Source organism: Pagrus major, chromosome 5, assembly GCF_040436345.1.
Source record: "Pagrus major chromosome 5, Pma_NU_1.0".
Classification (NCBI taxonomy): domain Eukaryota; kingdom Metazoa; phylum Chordata; class Actinopteri; order Spariformes; family Sparidae; genus Pagrus; species Pagrus major.
Window position 1 is genome coordinate 26,330,812 of NC_133219.1, and position 24,451 is coordinate 26,355,262.

At 40.1% G+C, this 24,451-nt stretch overlaps 1 protein-coding gene across 1 annotated transcript; it reads left to right on the top strand.

Annotated features, from left to right (window-relative positions):
• Nucleotides 1–646: 646 nt before the first annotated feature.
• Nucleotides 647–23,463, top strand: LOC140996237 (uncharacterized). Its single transcript, XM_073466562.1, has 5 exons — nucleotides 647–1,216; nucleotides 11,282–11,363; nucleotides 11,534–12,048; nucleotides 17,805–17,858; nucleotides 22,190–23,463. The coding sequence occupies exons 1-5, from the start codon at nucleotides 1,148–1,150 to the stop codon at nucleotides 22,313–22,315; spliced, it is 846 nt and encodes a 281-aa protein (XP_073322663.1). The 5' UTR covers nucleotides 647–1,147; the 3' UTR covers nucleotides 22,316–23,463.
• The last annotated feature ends 988 nt before the right edge of the window (nucleotides 23,464–24,451 follow it).

Consider the following 24,451-nt stretch of genomic DNA (forward strand, 5'->3'; position numbering starts at 1 on the left):
TTTCAATGTGGAGGGAATATTTGTTGGATTGCGAAGAAATAGACATTTTATGAAATTATTTGCTGTGATTACCTTTATTTTATTGAATATCAATAATTATAATACTGATTCAATTAATTGACTTGACTTGCCCAAGAAAAACATGACTTGAGACTTGCTTGAGACTTGGACCAAATGACTTGAGTCACATGTCTGTCTAGCTGTCAACACTGTACCCTCAGGTATAAGAAAGAACGAAATCCAATTATAACTGTCACCTTCATGTCTTCATTTATTGGGATGATAACTCTGAATTATCTGCATGTAGCAATCATTTATGTTATTAGCTACACCTACATTAACTTTAACACAAGTAGATGGGAAACAATTTCTACTACCTTATTAGAAAGTTTAATTAAAGTAAGTTTATACTGAGGCAGAAGCAGCGGCTGGTACATCAAGTCATATGTTCTGCTAAAGACAGACGTGTCTCTAGTTCATATAAATGATTATCCTGACGAAAAGAGAGGAAGCAAACAGACAGATAATGTGGCTTTAACTCTCAGCCCTCCTCCTCCAGAGAGAAATATGACATCACTCAGCAGCGCAGCCAATCAGCGGGCAGTACACTGAGGCTGGTGGAGCCCTCCGTGTGTTCGTGTAACTGGTATGCATTTGCTTGTGTGTATGTGTGTGAGTGTGCGTGTGTGCATGTCTGAATGCGAACAAGTTGATATTGTTTTTTTTTTAATTTTCCCAAACATCTTTGAATTAAGCTCTGCAAGTTAGCCGGGGCTGCGGCGAGTGAGCCATCTTTCAGAGCCGCCCGACGAAAAGAAAAAGACTTTCCACAACAACAGAGACTGTGATGAACTCAAGTTTGCTACGTTGCAGCCTCTGAAAACAAGCCACATCTACGCAGTTTAACGAATGTCGGTGTATTATTCTTTTTTGACACCAGCTAACCTGAAGCTAGAGAGGACAGCTGCGAACGCTGCCGTTTGTAATTGTGGCTGGCGGTTTGCAGTCAACTGATAGTGTCGCGTGCCTTCTTTTAAATGTGTAAAGTCGCTCGTGTTAGCTGATTAATGAAGTTGCGGTGAACGTCACATAAGACAGTAATAAAGACGTAATTGTAGGTGATAAGCCATAAGCTACTCAGGCAAAAATGCTAAAGACGCTGACGAAGAAGCTAAGAAGACATTCACTAAATGAGATACATCCTTTCCACCTGAAGGTAAGTTTGACTGACTTAACTTGGTATTGTAATGCTATTACACATTATTTTAGGCTTTATCTAAACACATGTCGTTGTCAGCACTCACTGCACTTAAATACACAGTATCCTACATTAGAAGAAGAAGAAATGTGTGTGAACAGCGTAGCTTTACTTTTGTCTTGTGACTTGTTCACTTGCAGGCTAGTTGACAACGCAGCTTTAACACTATGGGCTCTCACAGCCTGCTGTAACCTTGCTTCAACGGGGTTATACTGAGTTCATTAACACTCTCTCCCTTTCTCTTTCTCTTTCACACACACTCATACACAGTCATACACCATGAGACCAACTGCACAGCTCCCCTGTGGAAATTACCAGCCTGTGTGTTCTGATATCAGTCTGTGTTGTTTGTATTTTCTGCCTTCTAAGCACCTCAACCCATTCATTACCACGTTAGAAGGAATTTTACTTTTCATGGCTTTATAGGAGTGAGCCAGATGTTTACAAGAAGGAACCGGAGATCCACACTGCTACACAAACACATCAGCAAACATGTGGCATGTCAATAACAACAGTCTCCCACTCACAGATGGACGCTTGTTGACTCATAAGGTCAAATGTTTGCCATTTGGGAGAGTAAATCAAGTCCACACTTATCGTCCAGAGTTGTTGTAAGTGTAAGAGAGGATGATCTGATATTGAGTTACATTCATAGCTGTGAAACTAGTCCACATTTTTCATCTACAGAGAGAAAGACTATAGTCCCCTGGTGGAAATAGCTGTGTGTGCCAGTGGTAGCTCATTTAGATCAGACAAGAAAAAAAACAAACATTTCAGTAAAAACCGTTATTGTTGGGAGCTATTATTGTCCCCACATCTACCTCTTTACCCTCTAATTTTCCACAACAGAGTCCATGGAAGTGCTCCTCCATTGTTACTGCCTGCTTAGTTTGCATAATGCCTCTTTTTTGGTGAGGAGATGGGTGAATTGTATCCTGCATGGGTCACTAACTTGCTCCATCCACAACAGTATTGTGCAGCAACCAACTGTATAGTTGCATGGCAGCCATTTTGTGCCAAAGTGTCCCTGTTCAAAGGCCTGGCTGAGAACACAGGCGGGAAGTGTGCCATCCCTGTTGTCTACTTTTGTTTGTTTTTGCTTCTCTGCTCAGTGGTACGGGCCCATCTGCTGAAAGCGGTTAATGAGATGGGAAAAATGAATTGTGAGTAGGCCTGTTGCTTACATTCTAGCCTGATGCACACAATTTCTTTTAGCTAAGCTTCATATCTTTAAAACTGAAACTTACACTATCTGAGGTCCCATTTTCCAAGTTGGGAAGTTCGACTTAAGTGTGTTTATGAGCTATTACATGCTTCAAAGGAGATATCTTGTATTTTATTGCTCAGAGCATTTAAACAACGTGTTGATAGCTGTTTGAAAGTTGAAGCTTTAATATTACAAAGTGATTTTGTGCCAGACTTGTTGCTGCACCAGTACACTCCCTTAAACTGCTAATATATTGCTTCACCTGAGTTGTTATAAGGTTTAACGCTATTTTAACTAATCTAGGTCACTCTACATGGACAGAAACTAATGGCTACAACCTAATACATAATACACATTATTAGACACCAACCAATACAACAGTTGGCCAATATTATCAGCACAGGCCTATCACAGACATATCTGTTTTGGCACATATAATGCATAAAAAGAGATGTAATTCATAATTGCTAAATTTCCACTGAAGCTTTTGAAGTTTAAGTGAACAGATGTCATTTTAGACAGTAAACTGTAAAATATCCCTGCCTGCCTTACACATCTTTGTCAAGTGTTTGAAAATCAATTTTAACTGATGTGTGTGAATATTGTCCGATATATCAGAATTTCTTACTCCCTGATATCAGTATTGGCATCAGCCCAAATATCGAGTATCTGTCAGGTTTTACAAAAAAGTTTCTTACCACCAACCAAACTTGCTTACGTCTGCCATGTGTCTGTGTATAGACAGCTTTCAAGTTGTTGTTTCAACTTGACGCAGCATTCACGTAAAATCAGTCAGTTTTTCAAGCAAAAACAAAACACATTTGCTGGTTTATTGTAAGAATTTGCTTTTCATTGTTATTCATGGCAGTAAAATAGACTTAACGTTTATTTGTTTAATTGTGAAAATGATAGTTAGTGGCAGCCCTATTGGGAACTCATTTTGCGGACTATTCTTACCCCACATGAATGCGCTATATTTACAAGGAAATTCCCACTGTAAACAACACTGATTGTTAATTCAGAAATATGAACACAACAGCACATGCCTTTGTTCTTTGTGCCAGAGAAATTTGGCTTAACTGTGGGTTTGTTAACAACCTGACTGATTGTCTGACTGCTCGTCTTTTTCTTGGAAAGATGTATGTATTTGCCGCATTCCCAAATCTCGGCAGTTACTTTGCTGAGATCAAAGTTATTATTACTGATAGGAATGATGGCCAAAGCTATGACTATAAGACACAATTTGTACTAAAATGCTTTAAAGGCCTAATCCAGAGATTTAGCAGTTAACATCCACAAAGCTGGAGAACTTGTCAGAGACACACAAAAACAGGAATGCTCCAAACTAATGCAGCAGGGCCAGAGATAAACAAACTTCAAGTCTCCAATATGGGTGTTGCTCCACAAATGCTGGATGCCACATTTCCTATAATTCAACTCAACAGAAGATTTTGTTAGAGACTCCCAAAATCATAAATACCCATGTCTTTCAAACTCCACCCCTTCAGTTTCTCATGCAGGCTTGTTCATATATCTGTAGTCCTGTATATATATATATATAGCCCTACAATGACATCATCAGGGCTATTTATTTTCTCAGACTCACATTCACAAAAGATATTTTGCAACTGTTTTACAGGATGAGTAGTTTGACTCATGATGAGTAAACACATGTTCATGTGTCATATCGTTGGTGTGTCCTGTAAAAATTAACCATCAGTGTTGTTATCTCGTTAAAAGGCTCACATTAGCGAAAACATACAGGTTTAGTTCTTTATATGTTTGGTGGTTTCGCAGTTTTGCTGTTCTTGTGAATGTCATCAAACCAAGGCTGGGTTGCATAGTGTTCTAAGTGTCTGGCCCAGGTGTTTTCATTATGGCTAACAATTAAAATCAATTGTTTTTAATGGAGATGAATAAAGCAGAATTCTCTTTCTGGTTCTGCTGGATTTAGTTGGAGGAATTGTTACAGCATAATTATTTCATGTCACATGAATTTCCCCTCTGGGGCTTATCTGTATTACAAGTTATTCAGATAACATTTGAGTTTGAGGCTGTTGCAGTGCTCGCTGGTTGAGGGCTGAATGGCCATTTCGGGATAGTTGAAAAGAGGCTAAATGTCTCTTAGGCCCTGTTACGATACATATCCCAGGAGCTTACACTAATCAAGACTACTTACTGTACACTACACTATGAGGAAGATCCACTGGAGTGTGAGGCAAAGTGAATCAACCATCTCTGACCCTCTCTGTGTTGTGTGTTTTCAGGAGAGGGGGAATGGAGTGTGACAATGTCCATGTCAGTGTGGAAGGACACAGCAAAGCTGATATGTGTGTGAACTGGGTGGTGTGTGTGTGTACGCTATGACATTGCCATTGATCCAGCTTAGCAAGCTGCTCAGCGATGCAAGGCACTGACAAGGATTTCATTCAACTGTTCTTGACACACAAACACACAACTCTTTGTCTGTCTTCGCACGTTCGCACAAAAGCAGTTTTATTATGCTTCATTCATGCAGTCTCACTTTCACCTTGCTTATGTGTCTCAGCTCCCTGAATTATATCAAGTAGTCTGAAATTACTGGAATAATTATATGATGACTATAAAACAGATTTTAAAAATGTTCATTTTACTTTGCAGTCTGTAAATTGTGAGGCGGTGGAGACCACACTGCAGTCTTTATGTTGCACAATGGAGAAAATCTATAAATTCATGTAAACCTGCTAAATTGTAAGAATTAGCATGTCATTTAGTCTTCCTTTCACTTTTTATATGTCTTTTTGGAGAATTATCTATGAGGGTCAAGCACAGCAAATCATATGGCAGTTAATGCACGCGGAAATGTGCAGAAATGTTAAAGATTGAATCCTGTATCACATTGCATCATGTAGATATGAGTAGCACATAAATTTTGAAGATTATAAACATAAATGTACTGTACAATTTGTGGGTCATGTCTAAGACCTCTAAATGGAGTTCCTTAGTACTGCAAAACTGGGAACACTGGACAACTATGAACAAGTCGCAATAGTGAAAAAAGCAGGAAATATCCTCCAGGCTAGTCTGGTGCACTGCAGGCCCACATCCTCAAACATAGTCATCCTCAACACTTTAGTCATGCAAAGTAGCAATGGAGCCAAAATTGATTGAATAAGAATATTAGATAACATTTGAATAACATAGTCACAGAAGTTATTCTTTTACAAGCTATTACAGAGATACTTCTAGTACACTAAAGTGGAAGCGGCAGTAGAGGGTCATTTAGCTTTTTAAATGTCAATTTCACACTTGTTTTCAGCTCAACACATCTCCTTTACCACGGCATGTTTTCACTGTTAATGCAGTGCTAATGACTAATAAGTGTGTGGGGAAGGGTGTAACTGTGGGTGGTCCTGATTGAACATCTCATTGGGATGCATCATGTATACATTATGTGTTTCTCCATAGCATGTTGTTCCTTATCTTGCAACATAAATATGTTGCTTTTACTTCATGTGTCTTCAGAGTTCATATGGTTCTGTTGCACTGACTTGTTGCAGAAATACTGTTTGTCTTGTGCGGGGCCAGCTTACAGTAAATGTTCTGGAAAAATTGTGGAAAGGCAGCATCGATGCTTAGCTGCAGGGATTATAGTATGGGGCAGCCTGTCCAGGTTGGAGTGGTGCAATCCAGGCTTAACCATGGTATTATACAGCAGCTGAAAAAAAAAAGAACTGGAAGTGACAAGAAATATAACAAGAGGAAATGTTTCTCCTATAGTATAAGGTTTCATAAGGACATTGTCATCAAATACATCAAGCACTTTCACATCCAGCTGCTGTATTTGCTTTTCAGTAGCAGTATATTTTGTGTATATTAAGTTGAAATAGAACAAAACATCAACTTAACACCAAACTTTGGAGCTGGAATTATGGTGCTACATTAGAGTATGATGATGAAACCTGTTCTGTCTAACCATAAACTGTAAAGTCAGTTAGGCAAAGTCTGCAATTTTTTGTAGGTAGCTACGCCAAAATAACCGTATCAGATGTGGTTCACTGAAAAACACATGCAAAGTTCTCTCTCTCTCTCTCTCTCTCTCTCTCTCTCTCTCTCTCTCTCACACACACACACACTACATGAAATACACATGAAGAACAATTTCTTTCATTCTGATGTCAGATAACAAGTTTGCTTGACTGAGGGTCTGAAACAGAACTAGGAATGAAACTTATTCAAACACTTGTACATGTCTTTGTTGGTTGTATTTTTTATGCTGAGCTGTGATGGTGTTTTGATAGGACCTGCTATGTATAGTAATTTCTAACATAGTGTACTAACCATTCAGGTGGTGGCTAACAGTGTATCTGTCTGTCAGTGAAGTAAGGCGGTCACTGATAGTGGAAGGCTGTTGTGTCAGCTGCTAAAACATACAAAAATTGTGTGTCATGGTTTAACGCACTATGGGCCCTATTTAGACGGTCTATAGCACATGGTCTAAAGCACAGCGCGCTAGTGCGTTTAGGGCGTGTCCAAGACAATTTTGCTAGTTAAACGGTGGATAATCTGGGCACAAAGTGAGGTGCATGGCGCAAAGAGGTGGTATTTAGACTCTGAATTAGTCATGGGTGTGTTTTGGGCAGAACATAAATCAAACCAATCAGAGTGTTGTCTCCCACTCCCAAGAGCGAGGTGTGCCAGGGCCTGGCACATATTAACCAGTGGCACTTGTCTTTGCTGAGGGAAAAGGATGTAATCCTCAGCTGCTGGACCCTCTGCCCCACCATTTCACAATCATCTGTCCCATCAACAACTCTGTTTGACAGCATATAAAAAATAAACTGATATTTAACTGAGGAGGAGGAGGAGCGCTGCTGCGCGTTCCTCTGTGTGTGCAATTCCCAGTCGGTGGATCAGGCAGGACGGGTCATAAAAAGTATTATCATGATGAATAATGGGTGGGATGAGAGGGGAGATATGTCCTCAATAAGGAAAATATTAATGACATTACCTGCAGCGGTCCTCCCACGGAGACGATATGAGTATCTCTACATTAATGTGCATTTGCGCACAAGGAACAGCTGATAAACTTCATTGATTATTTGAAACTCCTGACTTGTTACCTTTGGAGAGTTTATAACTATAAGCCATCAGTGCGCCTGACCACACCTCAAAAATATGACCAACATGGCCAGGGGTGCACAGGTGGGTGCAAGTACATTTGCTATTTACACAACGTGGGCGCTGGGCGTGAAAATGACAACTGCGTCAGTCTGAAACTAAGACAAGATCAGATAGATCCCTATATGTTTGTGAGTATGTGTTTATGTGTATATCTAAGACACACAGTTAATACAGCATATTGTGACAGTGCCTGAAACACATGAACAAGTCTTGTACTTGTTAGACATCAGTCCATGAATTACAAGTGGTACACATTTCTGTTGTTCTCTGATCAAGAACAACCTCTGAGGTGCTCCCTCAGGGAAAGGAAAGGAAATCATTACTATCAGCTTATAGAGAAGCAAAGTCCCTTCCCTTCTGGTGCACCACCACGGGACCTTATATCAGAAAAATATGTAGAGTAGCAGGGTTTGGGGTAAAGCTTTCCAAAGTAATCCGTTAGAGTACTCAGATTGCTTTTTTGTTGTAATGAGTAAAGCAATGCATTAGGTCTGCAATTCAAGTAATCCGTTATTTAGTTACTTTTTCATAAAAGTAATCGTTACTTACTGTCTTTTCCTTTGCTTTTGTTGCCACGAAAACAAAAGAAAATCCCTGAAGCATTTGCACCTGATTTGCACTGTTTCTGTTTCTCTCTTGCTGCTCAGCAGGTGGCTGTGTGCCAGCGGAAGGTAAACCTACAGTTGTGTCAGTGCGCATGCGTAGCTAGCTTATTCAGTGTAGCGAGATGGCAGAGAAGACAGCATTAACTTTGTGGAATTCCCATTGCTCTGCATTTTTGGGCAAAAAGGACAAGAAATGCTTGTTGGATTGTTTTCATTGAAACAGCTGTGCCTAATACTGTATGCCTCTGCCCAGTTCGCTGTCAGATTTAATAAAGCGCTGTAAATGTTATATTGCGTCTATCATTGGAGTTACCAATTGTGGGCCGTAAAGAAGGCTACCAAATTACGGTAGAGTCAATACATTCAAAGGTACATGTACAGTTGGCTAAACGCCGTCTGGAAAATATAACCAACATCCGCAAAGTTGCAAAAGGTTAGGGTTTTTGGTAACACTAAAGTACTCTAACACATGACTTTTCTCAGTAGATAATGCAGTAATGTAACATGTTTTTTTGTGTAACTTTTTAATGGCAGTAATCTTGCTACGTAATAAGTTACTTTTAAAGTAATGTTACCCAGCACCGTACAGTAGTCACAAGTGAGAGACAAATAATGATAGTGTTTGAATTGTGCCATGAATTCACATATGATGTTTGTCCATTCAAATGATGATTTTTCTACTTGAGAGTTGCAGTTTGTCATAAGACGGTTGAGGTATAAGACTGTGAAAATACGTAATTAGACAGACTACACACACAATAGGTTGTGTAAGTGATGTTGTCTCGCTGAACACTCACCAAAATCCTTAACTTTTTAAAGCCAGTCAATGAATGTATTTCAGACATGGATAAGGAGGCGCAGCTCAATCTTGCTTCTAGTGTTGCCCAGTGACTAGAATTCCCCTGTAGCTCAAAAGTTATTTTCCCAATAGAGCACCTTTATAAAAGAGAGGTCTGTAAAGCTGTTGAGAAGTCACCTGGAACTGCAAACAAAGCCAATTCTGACTCTTTCTATTATTAATTTTTGGCCCATGGAGGTTTTATATTTGTAAAACTTTTCTCAAGCCTAGAAAAGTGATTCAAAACTCAGTCAAATCATCACAATGTAACGTCTATTGGCAGAGCTCTGTGGCGAAACTTCAGCGATGAAGTCAGAAGAAGAACAGAAATCAAAGTCTGTCATTTTATATATCTGTAAAAAATAATCATCCTGATGATCTCACTGAGCATGAATGCGGATTTGAGTGTCTCAGACTAAACTCATGCCTCTTCTGAGTACAATTAAGACATTATGTGTATGAACCAGCAGCATCATTTCATTGTCAGTGTCCTGCAGCAGTAACTTTTAATAGGATTTCAGCTGTTTCGTGAAGGCTGCCCAACAATAATTCACTGGAGTGTGTACGGTGTAGCTGAAGCCCCAAGTCGGCTACTTGCCAGAATACATTTCCTTCCCACAGTTATTCCTCTGTGTAATTTTCCTATGGAGTTCATGAAGTTATGCTGTTTAACTTAAGACTCCTCGAGAGCAGATTTCTTTTTGTCTTGTACACTGGCTCTGGGCCTGTTCATTGACAATCTGTCCCACAGCACTGAAAAGCAACAAGGCTGCACTTCTATCCTAATATCTTCAACAACAGTGTCAGTACTGTGATCTTATCCCCGAAACATTAGCCTACATGTACTGTATATCCTTTACTGTGCTATTTAATACCCTCAAATGTAATATTCAGGCCAGACTATTTCCAGTGTTTTGTTTGGCCTTTTTTGGTATATTCATTACGATGTGCGAAGTCATGCCAAAGTACGGCATATGTTCTGTAGTTACAAATAAGTTGAATACATTACTAGTATGAAAAAACAATACTCGATACCTTTTTCAATACAACAACACTATTGTAATACATGTCTAAAAAATATCTGTGCAGCCTTGGGTGCAAAGTACTGATACTTTTGACAACCTTAGTTAGAATTCATAAAACCTACCTGTGCTGAATATATATATAAGTACGGTACATACAGTACGAAAATATTCAGTAAAATCTTTGGACATTCTGGGAAACTCCATATCAGAGCTACAGTGGAAATGTAATTGCTTTGTGAACTTCACTTGCGAAGTAGCCTTTTGACATTTATTTCACCAAAATACACAGTGAACACAGTCTGTGAAATTATATATTGGAATTCACACTTAACATGAATTGAATACTGTCTTAGTGTCTTCTCTTATTGGACTCGGAGGCCCTGCCTCCTTTTTCCTTTTTTCCTCTTTTTGAAGAGCTCCAGAGAAGAGGAGGTGTGTGCGTGCATGTGTGTGTGTATGTGTGTGTGTGTGTTTTAGAGAGTAGAAGGGAGGACACTGTATGTTTGTGTAGATCCATGTGTGTAAGCATACACACACACACACACTCGCACAAGCACAGATGGCAGCTGCTCAGCGAGGCCTTGGAGTGGTAATTACTGAGTGTGAGGCGCATTACTCAACTCTTAGCGTTGCAGTCTGCAGGGTATCTGTATTGTTGCTACTGGTGTAGACGAGGAATTGATTTTAAAGAGACAGAGTGATTCAAGCTGTGGGAACAGAACGTAGCCTGAACTTAATTTAGACAGGGCTGTGACTCACCTAGTCCTGCCATCCATACTGTATTTGAAGCAACTGTAGAAATGACCATGCTTTTTAAAAAAACGTAAAAAAGACGAAAGGAGAATATTTTTGGAACATTCTGCACTGTAAGGCATGACTGAATCAAAATACTATTGAAATCGCAATATGGACAAGTGAAATATCCAACATACAATTAGAAATGAAGTGTTGTGCTACAGAGGTGCCTGGCCTACAAATCATATTCTCCAGAGATGAGGAAACATGCTTGTTGGGCACAGAAATAAAATGCAATTTACCATTCCCACTAAAATTGTGACTCATATTGCAATCGCAATATTTTTTTTGCAAGTCGTTCAGCCCTAATGTAAGGGTTAAATGTTTTTAGTTGTTACCATATGGCATACTTGACCTACAGTATAGTTTCAATTTCAATCCTTTTTCTAGATTTCCTACCATGGCAGTGGAGAAGGAGGGGAGAGTGATGACTCAGAGGGGGAGAACCAGGAGCTTGCACAAATTGACAGAGGTACTGTTTTTCTTGTAAATAGATGATGGTCTTCGCCATTACTTATCACACAATATAATAAGTTCTTTCAAGTCAACAGATAAAATGCTTGTCAATAGGCATTTGTGCTCTTTGTCATTATGTCTCCATCTTCTCCTTTGACTTGATTTCCTGTTTATTGACTCCTCCAGAGAGACGGAGGAATTGTGCCCTCACCCCCTTGGCCACCAGCCAGCAGCACAACCAGGGCCCGCTCTCTCCAGCCCGATTACGTCGCCTACGGCTCCTTTTAGATGCCAATCTGGATCGCCACTCCTCAGAGGAAGAGCTTGAGCGTATCAGCTGCGGCGACAACAGGAAGTGGGCATCTGCGCTTCCCCAGCGCCACATTGATCACCACAGTAGCGCCTCCAGTGATGAGGAGGTGCGGGACCTATGTGGCTGCGGGTCACCGGCTGCCTCCGCCAGGCCGCTGGTAGAGTCGGGCACTTGCCTGGCTGCCTCCCCCAGCCCTGTACTCTTCAGCTCCAGTCCACCACGTAGCCTCAAGCCTCCCCCCATGCGCTTTCAGCTGCAGGTGGTGCAGCCAGTTGCACGGCCCATCATTTTGACCCACTTTGACCAGTCAGCACCTTACAGAAAGTATCGGCACAGTTTTGGTGGGGAGCCCGGGAGGCCCAGTCTGGACCTGGAGAAAATGCAACAGGTTAGTAGTCAAAGCTAAAGTTAAACACTTATTTTAACAGCACTAAGATATCTGACAATGTAATAGTTTGTACTGAACACTGCCTATGTAGTCGCAACTAGCTTTGCTCAATAAATTTAGTCTTTTCTATCATTTACATATTATTAACTTAACATTATTAAAGAGCCAGTGTGGAGGATCTATTGGCAGAAATACAATAATATTATATAGATAATAGTCATAATTATGTTCATAATTATGTTTTCATTAGTGTATAATCACCTGAAACTAGGGGTGGGCGATATAAAAATATCATATCACGATTTTTTAAAAATAAAATCACGATTTCGATTTTATCACGATCTTAAAACAAAAAAAGAAAAACAGACAATTTAGGCCAAAGAACCTTTCTGAACAGATTTTAATTTAAATAGTTGCAGTTTTGCCAACATGTGCAAACAACGTAAACATACTAAAAGGTAAACAACAACACTCTGATAAAGTGCACTCTTGCAACATAAAAGGTAGCTTTCAATAAACATGAAAGTAAAATATCAATGAAGACATTACTGTTTGTTTTATTCAACACAGTCATTTTAGCAGGATTTAAGTATATCAAAACATTAAATAGCTTATTGAAAAGGGTCAAATAAGTCCATCAGTGGTCAGACTATCCGACGGGGGGTGGGGGGTCGCGGGAATTTGAACACTGTACAATTAGCGCATTTACCGTTTATTAGCGGCCAAGCGCGACCTATCCATGCGCCCATGTGTGTTTGTGTGTGTGTGTGTGTGTGTGCGTGCGTGCGCACCTGAGAGAGGCGGCAGGTGGAGGGGCTAACTGGCAGAGATGAGAGATGGTGAAACGCTGTTTTTTTTTTTTTTTTAAAAAGCGACCAACTCCTCCGTTTGGCTTTCAGCCATGGCTCTCCATGCGGCTACCGCTACACACATAAACAAGGAGGCGGGTAAGAAAGCGCGTCACTGCCCATAATTCGCTATGATTGGTCGGTCAGGTTGACGACGTAATACGTTTGGTGCGTCGGTGCATCAGCATAGAACTGCAATTTATAGAATGTGCCTCTCTGCACTTTGGCAGATCGTCTACACATTCTAATCCTTCACGATCTAATATCGTCATATCGCACACCCCTACCTGAAACTATGAACCATTGTGTTTTCTTTACCTTAGAATGAGCCTTTTATATTTACAGAGGGAGCAGGTCCTCTTCCAAGAGTCCACCATGTTTCCCCTGCTATTTTTTTTATCAAGATATGCTTAAAGAATCAAAACTATAAGTACTGACTGTAAAAAAAGAAAAATGACCCATGTGAGTGGTAAACTGTTTATATTTTTGGATTATTTTTTACTGATTAATTAATGTAAAGTAATCTTATTTGTAAAGTAACTATAGCTGTTCAATAAATGCAGTTTAGTAAAAAGTTCAATAATTCTGTCTGAATTGTAGTAGAATATAAAGTAGCATAAAAAGAAACTACTCAAGTAGATACAAGTACCTCAAAACTGTACGACGGTACAGTACTTACATACAGTGACTGCACATAGTTACCTTACCCACTGTAAAAAATAGACCATAGTCAAGTTCTCAGGGCAATATTAAGTTGTTTATCTTGGAAACACCTTAATTTTGGAAAACTGGTGGTGGTATGGTGATGTCTTCCTCTTAACCCTTTTTTTTTCCTGGCCCAAATACTTAAATGTTTATATGTCTAAAACCCATTTCACCTTTAGCTGAAGTATATTTCTTAGCAATCTCAATACAGTTGTTGCATGTGATAAGATAACTTTCCATTGTATGTTTGTATTCCACTTAAATATATTAAAAGTACCGAACAGCGGATAAACCTTTGATTACCCCCTTGAACAGCTCCAACAGTTATGTCGGGCTGAGGATTTGGTCCAAAAATACAATTGCGTCCCTGAAGTCTAACTGGCTACCCTACACACACACACACACACACGCACACACAGGCGTCCACACTAACGCGCACGCTCACACAAGCAAACAAAGTCTTCCCTTTCCATAGCCGGACGCTCGGCTCCACGGTGGTCTGGCTGGAGTGGGATGAAGGAGAGAGAGGCACGGACGGCAGATGTCCGCCCTCGTTTCTCACAAAGGCTGGCAAGCGAGGGGAAACGATGGAGGGGTGGAGGCAGAAGGAGAGGATTAAATAAACAACAGAAAAACGACAGCCACTAATGAGTCATGGAGAAGCTGGTCCACTAATCATTAAAATCCAATAGACTTGTTGGCCCACAGCGTGGATGGGAAAGGGTGTGTGCGTGTGTGTTAGTGTGTGTGTGTGTTTGCAGAGAGAGAAACTGCAGGTTTCAGGGGTCCATATGTCCATGGGGCTTTTAGAGGGAAAGAACAGATGATGAGAGACAGCGGGCAGCAATGAGAGGGGTGAAGAGAAAAAAAGAGGAAGAGTGTGTGTGTGTGTGTGTGTGTGTGTGTGTGTGTGTGTGTGGGAAGCTGGGGTACGCGTCTATCATCCTGCCTGTCTTTTTGTGTCTGTATGTGCACATCCTCCTGTCTGTGAGTTTGTTGCTGTATCAGTGTGTGTCTGTTGTCACAGTGTGAGTGTGTCTGTATGTGTGAGAGTGTGTGTGCGCACTCAGTCAAGTGGAATGGGAGGTGCTGCAGGGAATACAATAGGGGGCCTACGGAGGTAGCTAGCAGACACAGCTCCAGTCTCCCATTAACCCTTTAGCTGAACAACTTCCATTTACGTCTGCCTCAACCCCACCACGGTCACCATGTCAGATCTTTCACATGTGCTGTTCTGGAGTTTAAACCTAAGAAGGAAAGATGACTGTGCTGGTTCCTTCAAAAGAATCAATTTTAAGATGTCAAAACCAACAGAGGTCTGTGTTCTGTGTGGAAAGTAGAGAAGCATTGGTTGGATTGTCGAACATCTTTCACGTTAGACAACAGAATCCCATTAGTTTAATCACTTCCTTCCGTATGAGAAGTATTTTGTTATATATGAATTGGTTAAGAGACCTGGGGGAGTAGAAACCTGTGAGCAAAGTGAAATTGTTGCACAATATCTCCATATGCCAACTAACAAGGAGAGAAATACTTCTCAGATTTAATTATTCCCTTTTATGTTGGAAAACACCCTTTTGTAGTTCTTAAACTCCTCTTAGGACATTACCAATCCAGGACCATCAAAGGCCAGTCATTGGCAAGAAAGGCTAGCGTGTCCCAATGTGACCATCATAAACTTAGTCACACATTTATTTATCTTATAATTTTCTTAAAGGGGAAACCTGGGACCTATATATTTATATGTTGTGGTGTGCAAATGATTCATACAAACCAGAAGTTTCTGACAACATTACAGAAATGATTCCTACAGAAAGTAGGAGTCTCGCTCAAGGAGAAGTCCCGCTCTGAAATCTCGTGAGAGGTCAGTTCTTGCAGGAAAATGGTGGTGGAAATGTGAATCAGAGTTGGAGAGAGGAGTTTGGAGTTGACCTAGAGGAACTGCCAGCAAGAGTTTATTTATCTTTTAATGTATTATTAAGTCATGGCTAAATATTTAACTGATTTTGAGAATCTAGATGAGGCAACAACTGCAACAACTCATTACATGAGATTTCAGAGCGAAACAACCCCAGCCTGTCACTGGCATAAACAAGCACTTTTAGTGTACATAACTTCAACGGATGTGTCACAGCTGCCAGCTGATAGGATCTACTGAACCAAATCCAAAACTTTTGGTAATCATTTACACACCAAAACATGTAAATACTGGGCCAAGGTTTATTCAGGTTTACAGAATTCCCCTGTAAATGCAGGGTAAAAAGGTCAGTGGCTTGTTTTCCTGTAGTCTCCCTCATGCATGCGAATCCATGTCCAGTTGCTCAGATGTAGCAGCGCTATTGTATGTTAGCCTGATTTTCATTAAGAACAACAGTTTGTGTGGCAGATTCTGGTCATTTGAAAATTATGTCAGACCCCTAGACACAAATGGTGCAACTCCACCACCTATTTGCTAGTTTACCAGTTTCCCAGTCAAGACACTGTTTCAAGACAAAATTTCCAACATACTAAACGGCCATTGGTTTCTGTTCATTTCATTATAGTATGAAATCAACTGGCTGAGACATAAAACTCTTGTGATGAGTTGTCTCTCATATTGAACATCATGCTCAGTTGTATTTTTGGCACTTCATGTTTGAAAGATAAGATTATAGTTGTGTAGTAATGCTTTTAGAAAGGCATTTTTTTTTATGTTTCATTGAATAGCTTCAACATCTGAAAGGACTAAATAATAAGACACACATTTGTTAAACACGACAAGGTAATTAATTTTTTTGAAACAGCAGAATAGATAGGACAGGTCCAAGAGTCTTGTGTTTCCATCACACACTGACAAAATATTTTAAATCAACCTCTCAAAAACAATCTTCCATCCCCAAAACAATCATACAGATAACTGACTCTTTGTGTATTTCTTCAGTGACAACAACACAGAGACAAAATGGTTAGCTAGTTTGCAAGTCACGACCTGTTGGACGTGTGTGTGCAGTTTTAAGAGGAGGGTGGTGAGGGTTGGTGGTGGTTGGAATGATTCTGCTTCAGTTGGAGTAGTAAATGTGTTGGATGAAAAGATAGGAAGGAAAAAATTATGTATCATGATAATTCTGATATAATGTAGGCTCATTGAAAGTTTGTAAAAACAAACTGGCTAAACCATCTTAAAGTGATCCAGTTTGGGAAGATTTCAGTTCAATCAGCTTGCACCCACATGGACTGTAGTGTCATTGATAAAAATGATAAAAAATAAGATAAGGGCTGGCAGGAGGTGAGCATGAGGGCAAGTGCACAGCAGCTCTCTCCCACATCACAACAGCAGGAGTCTTGTGTTTCCATTCTTCCCTGTGCTCCCTTCCCCCTTAGAAGCTACCTCCCCGACTCGAGACAATTCGATGATTGTGTGGTCCCTCCACCCCCACTGTTTTTTTGAGAATAGTGGAGCTGCGTGGACATGAAGGGGAGTGGGAGACAGGATATTGCATAAGCTTCATTGACCGACTGTTTAGTTTCGTGAGACAGCTGGATTTGCCTCACTTCCTTGATCCTCCTGATTCAATGTTAATTGACTGCCAAGTCACAGTTCTTGTTACGTCAAACCTTGCTGTTTTTATGTAAAGATTGAGTATATTCTCAATTAGAATTAACATTCACATGCACATAAACTTTCTTAATTTTTTCTTGGACAGATTTTATAAATATTACTCAATATACAATATCCATATCAACAAAACAAAGACCCACAATCTTAACAACAAAGCAAAACTAGACCAGTAGACAAAACAAACAAAAAAAAACATAAACTTACCCCACTCGTCGAACAAACAAGCTCAACTTAATCTCAGTATTTCATATCTTATCAACATAAATTAAATATGTTAAATATAAATTACATTCAAATATATTATATGTCACCATTCCTTTCTATGGTGTACCCCATTTTTTTCTTTCCCCAAATGAAAGTCAAACTAGGTACAATATAATCCATTAGATTGATGACCACTCAAGCATGACTTCAGTACAGTTACTTTTTGGGTTTACAGTACGAAAAGTTGGTTTTGCACAAAATGAAGTTGTACAGGCAGGCAACTTTTACATCGTTTTAGATTGTCATGGACATGCATAAAAGCTTAAGCTGAAGGTTTTTTTTATGGAGTTGAGAGCTGTATGCTCTTCATAGCTGACATTTTGAATTCTTGTTCTCCACAGAAAATGCTGCTGAAAAAAAACTGTGGAGGGAAGACGCGGACTATAAAGATCCGGGTGAGTTCATTTTTATTTAACTTTGTTTCCCACATTAAATAAACTAAACCGTCTTGCAGTATTTAGTCATGATGAATGCAAACCTTTTATGGTATGTTTAAAAACCCTGTTGTCTATGGCTGTCATTAAGATAACTTGTTCATACAAGTGCTTTTAATTATATATACACTCACACTTGCATCCACAACCTTTCTCTTTAATGTAGATCCATAATAGGCAGTCTAGATCAGGGTGTCCATTACAGCAGTGATAAGGTTGCAAGGTTGCTCGGCCCCCGTTAACAGCCAGGCCTGTCTTGTCGCCAGTACCTTGATGTCCATCCAACTGCATACTGGGACAGCATCTGGCAACAGCGTTTGTTCCCATGCCCTGCTTCCAAACAGAGACGTGCCTGAGACGTCTGAAAATCTGTTATCGCTGTCAGATTCCTTCTGCAAACAGCACTCAGCTAAACACTGTTTACTGCAATGATACCTGGGAGAAAGAAACAAGGAGAAAAATGTGCTGTTTTCTTTTTTTGTTTTCTGTTTATCAGGTTTGTTTGATCTCTTGATCTCACTCAACAACCTTTTAATGAGCTCTCCACTTGTCTCATTAGTGGTCTTAAACGGGCACATTCCCTCACCTAAATACCTTTGTAAAGACGAAGGTATTTTCCCAGGTTGGTGTCCCAACCAATCTTCCTGTAAAATTGGTTTCCCAAACACAGCCCCTTCAGAAATCATCCACCAACTCAGCACTGAAACTGTGTATGGGCTGATTTTGTTTGAAGTGAGTAAGGACAGCGTGTTGGACAGTCGACTGGAACAAGCCTGGGCATCTTGGCACAGAGCTGGGTACTCCAGAAGGATGCACAGTGTGGTGAGAAAAGTGACGTTATTATCACGTTGTGTGGGATAGTGTCAATGGAACCTTATCGCACACTTGTTTATGTATGCACACTTACACCAACTGTAACAGCACCTGGGTTGCTCTAATCATCCAGATAGGTATGTATCATCAGTACGAATATGTAAAAAAAAAAAAAGAAGAAGAAAAAAAAGGAGGATCATTTTTGAGAGTGGTTTAGGGAAGAACAAGTGAGTGGTGATGAGAGATGGAGCTGAGGAGGAGGAAGAGGAGGTGGAGTGTTGTGCAGTTCCCTTGTGGTGTATTTCCAGGGATGAAGTCATTTTCCATTTATAGCCTGGCCGGCTGCTATCTGTTTAGCTCCACTGATACATAGAGATATTGCTCATTATTCTCTGTTCTTGCTGGCGTCGTCAGTTGTGTTGTTGTCCCTGTCAGTGACGTCTGTGGGCACTGGGTATGTTCCAGTTCATAGAATTTTTCTTGAAGTGAGTACACAGGGAGTCTTTGGATTGATGAGCCATTTGGAGGCTTGTGTTGACTCTGTCTACACTTTGTGCCACTACGCACCGTGATCCACCCCATCTCTCTGTCTTTTCTTTCTCTTTTTCTATCCTTCTTTCCTTTTTTTGTCTGTCAGCTCTTGGTTTCCTGGCTGGGATCCAGAAGAGACACTGTATCTGGATGGGGCCCCGGCTTTGAGACTGGTTTCAAGCATTCAAGCATGGGAGTTGTTACAGGAGTTGAGTAGGTTGGTGGTGGTGGTTGTGTGTGTGTTTTAAGGAGGGGGGGTCATGTGGAAGCAGTAGGAAAACACAGATTCAGCCAGTGTTGCTGCTGCTGAGGCCTTCCCCTCTAGGGGTTGGAGGTGAATAGGAGAGTGGGGCTATGAGAGCTTCCCAGGCTGCAGCAGGCAAGAGCGATGGCATCTGGTTTCAGCCACCATAATGAATGGACGGAGAGGAAGATGAAGATTGATTGAGTGAAGAGAAGTGATGCAGACATGCAGAGTGGAGGGGAAAAATACATTGAGGGAAAATGTACTGCATACCCCTTTGGTTTTTATTAATGAGACATGTTTGTAACAATCACCTCATTCATAGGCTCTAGTTCAGGGCTCCTGTGAACACTTGGACCCCTGGTCCAATTCCCAATGTGGAAACTTTTCAAATGTGCAGATTGCAGCCTAAATGAATGATCGACAGACAAGTTAAAACAATAGTAAATCTCTAGCATTTTTGTCAAAGGTGGTTACAGCGATGGAATATAACTAAGTACATTTACTCAACTACTGCACTTCGGTACAATTTTGAGGTACAGTACTTGAACATTTTACTTTAGTATTTCCATTTTCTGCTACATTTTACTTCTACTCTACTACATTTGGAGGAAAATATTGTAGTTTTTTTCCTATCATTTATTCAATAATCAAAAATCATAAAAGTGGTTCATTTGTGAAGATTATCTTTTGAACAAAACTTGTAAGTATCATAACTTGTGTTTGCCTCAGAGCTGATTTTCTGTAATAATCCAAAATCCAATTGAAAAGTCCCATACGCTTTTTGTTGAGGGAACCAGGGGATGGCTAACTTCCGGGTTATCCTACAAAAATACGTTCTCCCTAAAGCACTTTATACATACATGTAAATATATTTGTAATCTACATTTACTTGTACTTTTGATACTTCTTGATACACAATAATGGCTAGAAAGTTACTTTCGATACTAAGGTACATTTACTATCAGATATTCAAGATTTTTATCAAGTCCTATTTGTACAATGACCTTTACTTTTACCAAAGTAATATCTTAACACAATATCTTAACTTTTACTCAAGTATGACTCTTGGTTATTTTACATCACTACCTGTTCAGCTCAAGGACAACTGAGATCTCACTAGCTCAGCGCTCTGCACAACATAGAGCCTTGTACTTTTGGGACTTGTACTTTTTTTGACCCCTCTGGGCTCTAAATGTCCGTCATACTGCAGATGTGACCACAGGACTACTCTGTGGGGATGGCTAACGTGGACAGGGAGCCATCCTGATCTACGATTCTCCCCCACAGTTGGACTGACTCGCAGCTACCATATGGAGAACATCTCAACACTGAACATCCATCAAGTTTACTTTAACTTGTTCTTGGGCTACGATTTGTTTTTCCACCCCTCAATTTTTGCCTGTTTATATTAACACTGGTAGATAAACCCTCTAAGTGGTGTTGGGAATTGTTGCCTTGTTACTGTAGCTCAGTTGTCAGTACTGAATCCCTTAAGATGTTGGCTGAAGTCATAGCAACACCTGTAGTCTCACATGCACTGTTAATGGGGCCTTATTTTATATGCACTGATGTCACTGGGTACTTTTCCAGCAGCAGTGGGCACTTTCTCAGCATCTCAGTGGAATCAGTCTCTTACAGGATTGCATCTATCTCAGTTGTCAGAGAGGTGTTCGGTAATGGTTGAAAGTGAGAATATACAGCTCTCCATATAAACACACGCTCAAGTTTTCCCTATGGGATCAGCTCTTAATTACTGTGAATCTGTCTCAGGGTCTTAATCTTTCTCAGTCCACCTTCTAAGAAACCTCACTCCCCCTCAGCAGGCTCTGGAGAAAGTGCTGCCTCACTGCCAAATACAACAAAGTCATTTCCTGTCGTTTCCTGTAGGGAGGAAAATGACCAGGGCTAATTTTAGACGGAGGGCTTCTAGAGCCACGAGAAGCAAGGTTCTGCTCAGAAGGGGGGGTGGCTCTGTTAGTGGAAAAGGATTTATATCACACAACCTGCAGGGTAAATGAAAAAGATCAGTTTGAAAATGTTCAAACAAGGCACAGTCATTTTCCCACCACTGCTAGTTTAGTTTTCAGTATTATTACACAGTCGGGCTGGACAATATATCAATATTTTATTGTTATCCTAATATGAGACTATATATTGTCTTTGATTTTTAATATTGTTATGTTGTATAATGGCATAAGTGTTGTCTTTTACTATAGAAAATGTATTTGGGATGAACAGAGATCCTCCAGGGCGAAAAAGATGTATGACTGTCGCAAATGACAAACTGAACTGAGTGCTACATCATGAGAAGACTATGACAGAGCGTGTGTTCTCATGATGTTACCTACACTATACTTACTATCACTGGTGGGCTACTCAGCGCAAGAACTGTTGAAATTTGAAAGGGCACAGTGAACTCACCACTGACAGGGATGCGTCTTATTTTTTCTCTGATAATGCTACATTGTGAATACAGGAGGAGGATTAGATGGATAGAGGATTAGAAAAACTGCTGTCACTACTGACATGAAGTGACATACTGTAACTGACCAATAATACCATAACTCACAGGCAGCAGGTAATCCTTGCCATTTCCAAACCCATAAAGCTTGAAAGCTGGATTAACCCAAACACCTACGTGTGACAGGCCTGTCACTCACCACCTCACTGACCACTTGTCTCTCTCTTTCTGTGTTCCCAGAATCTGACCAGCAGTCGCCCTCCGCCCAGATACACCTACGACCCGTCCATCTTCGCCTTCCGCTCCTTGAGCACAGTGCCCCCCTGCAGCCCCCTGACCCCGTCTGAGGATCCTCCCTGCCCATAAGAAAATTCATCCACCACTAGATAATCCTCTCTTCATTCCCAGACGGCTACTTTTTTTGTGGCTTCTGCAGCGAGACCAAGAAGTGACTGTTCTGAAACTGACTGCTAGAAAGACATTTGTTTGATGGTCGAACTATTGCACACTCAGGTAATCCCACCCTGTAACGCTGTCACTTTGATTACTTTTCTCCACATGAAATCAACAGGAACATGTGGAGAATAAAATGGCCTCAATACAACACATGTAAGGATACTTCAGGTTTGGCTTATGTCTCCTGTGATTGGAGAAAGCATGAACAAACATGGATTGTGGACTGGAGGTGGTACAAAGGGACAAGGCCAACCATTTTAAAACCTGGATTTAGTTCTGGGTTGGATCAATATTCAAGGGAAATAATGCATGTAAGACAATCAAATGGTTCCAAGGTTTCTTCCTTTGATGTCATTACTGGACATCTTGTAAGGTTCTTAGTAACGTTATATACTAAACACGGCAAGCTGAGTCATCTGATATCTTGTTACTGTTGAGATGAACATAGACAGTGGTTACATTCGTCTGTCTGAAAAACTACTTCTTTGGATGTGTCATTGAATATGCAGGTCATGACCAGCTATAATAAACATGTATGACATGTATGTAGTTGAATAGTTGACCTTTTGATGATGTACATTTTTTAATGAATTTGTCACCTTTAGTCCAGGTCAAAGTTAAGTACTTGTATCCTCTTTCCGTGCATGAATTCCGCTGTTTTGCAGAAAGAGAGGTATGTGGAAATAAGGAAGTATGACAATAGTTTGCTGCACATTTGGCAAGTGTAATTGGTGCTATGTTAAGCATAGCCTACTTGTAGTGTGCCATTTTATTTTTTTTTCCAATATTGTACCTCATTTCTTTCTAGGTAGAAGAGGACCTCTGGTATATCTAAGACATCCCAGTGTTTTCTTAAGATCTCTTAATGCCTTGAAATCACATTCCTGTTGTATTGAATGAAACTTGAGGTAGTTCTCAACTCCTGAAATGAGCTGATCAATTGATTCCACAGAATGTCACCACTGTAACTAAGATTTCGCCGAAGTGAATGTAACATTGTGACATGATTGTGTCTATTGTTGCACAAAATCAATAAATGCCCTGTGGCCTCTTGTTTAGGAGGTGATTTTTATTTAAATCAGTATATTATATATATTGTGACAATGGTCTCCAATAAGAGTCATTCTGATTACCAGGATTATAAATGCCTCTGATAGAGCCTAAAGGGCTGTAATATGTATGCAATTTAAGAGATTTGTTACTGCGTAAGTAGCCAATAATAATATATACATTTTTTAATACATTGGTATCGGGTTGGTAAACGGTATCAGTCGACACAAAGTTCATGTATAGGTATTGGGAAGGAAATAATGGTTTATCAGATCATCTCTACTCACAATCACCATCATCAAGATACCTTTCTTTGCCAAGGAACACAAAGGTACTCTGTTGACTTGTGGTTACCCCTACTAAGACAATTTACATTGTTTTTTTCTCACACATCTGTACTTAAATACTTAAAGTATTTTACTCATGTGATTGAGGCATGTGAATCTCACAGAATCTATGTTGAAACAGCTACTAAATCCACCATGCCAATGCTGCACACAGGGTGTCTGCAGTTCCTTAAAAAGCCTTAAAATGTCTTCAAGTCAGTCTTATAAATATTAGGCCTTAAAAGTCATAAATTACTCTTAAATTTCTGGGTTTTATTTGCCACAAACATTTTATCTAATTCCTTCATCCATGTTAAATTTTTTTCCGGCAAAATGAGTTCAGCCCTTGTACAAGAAAGTCCACATCTGATGTTACAAATCATAAAGAAAAGTTCACCTAAAAATGAAGATTTAGTCATTATCTACTCGCCCCCATGCCGATGAAAAGTCTGGTGAAGTTTCGAAGTCCACAAAACATTTATGGACTTTCACAGCAAAACAGTTCTGTGGCATTCTCCTATATAACTGAAGTAGATGGTGACTTGTTTTAACAAGTAAAAAAAAAAAGATACCCACATATAAAATGGCTCAGTACAGCCTATCTAGTGCAATCCAAGTCTCTAGAAGAGATCAGAATTTAATTTGGAAAAAAACAAAAAAAATATTTACA

Coding starts and splice junctions, on each gene's coding strand:
- LOC140996237 (XM_073466562.1), top strand. CDS start 1,148: ATGCTAAAGACGCTGACGAAGAAGCTAAGAAGACATTCACTAAATGAG. Junction 12,049..17,804: donor ACCTGGAGAAAATGCAACAG/GTTAGTAGTCAA, acceptor TGTTCTCCACAG/AAAATGCTGCTGAAAAAAAA. Junction 17,859..22,189: donor CGCGGACTATAAAGATCCGG/GTGAGTTCATTT, acceptor CTGTGTTCCCAG/AATCTGACCAGCAGTCGCCC.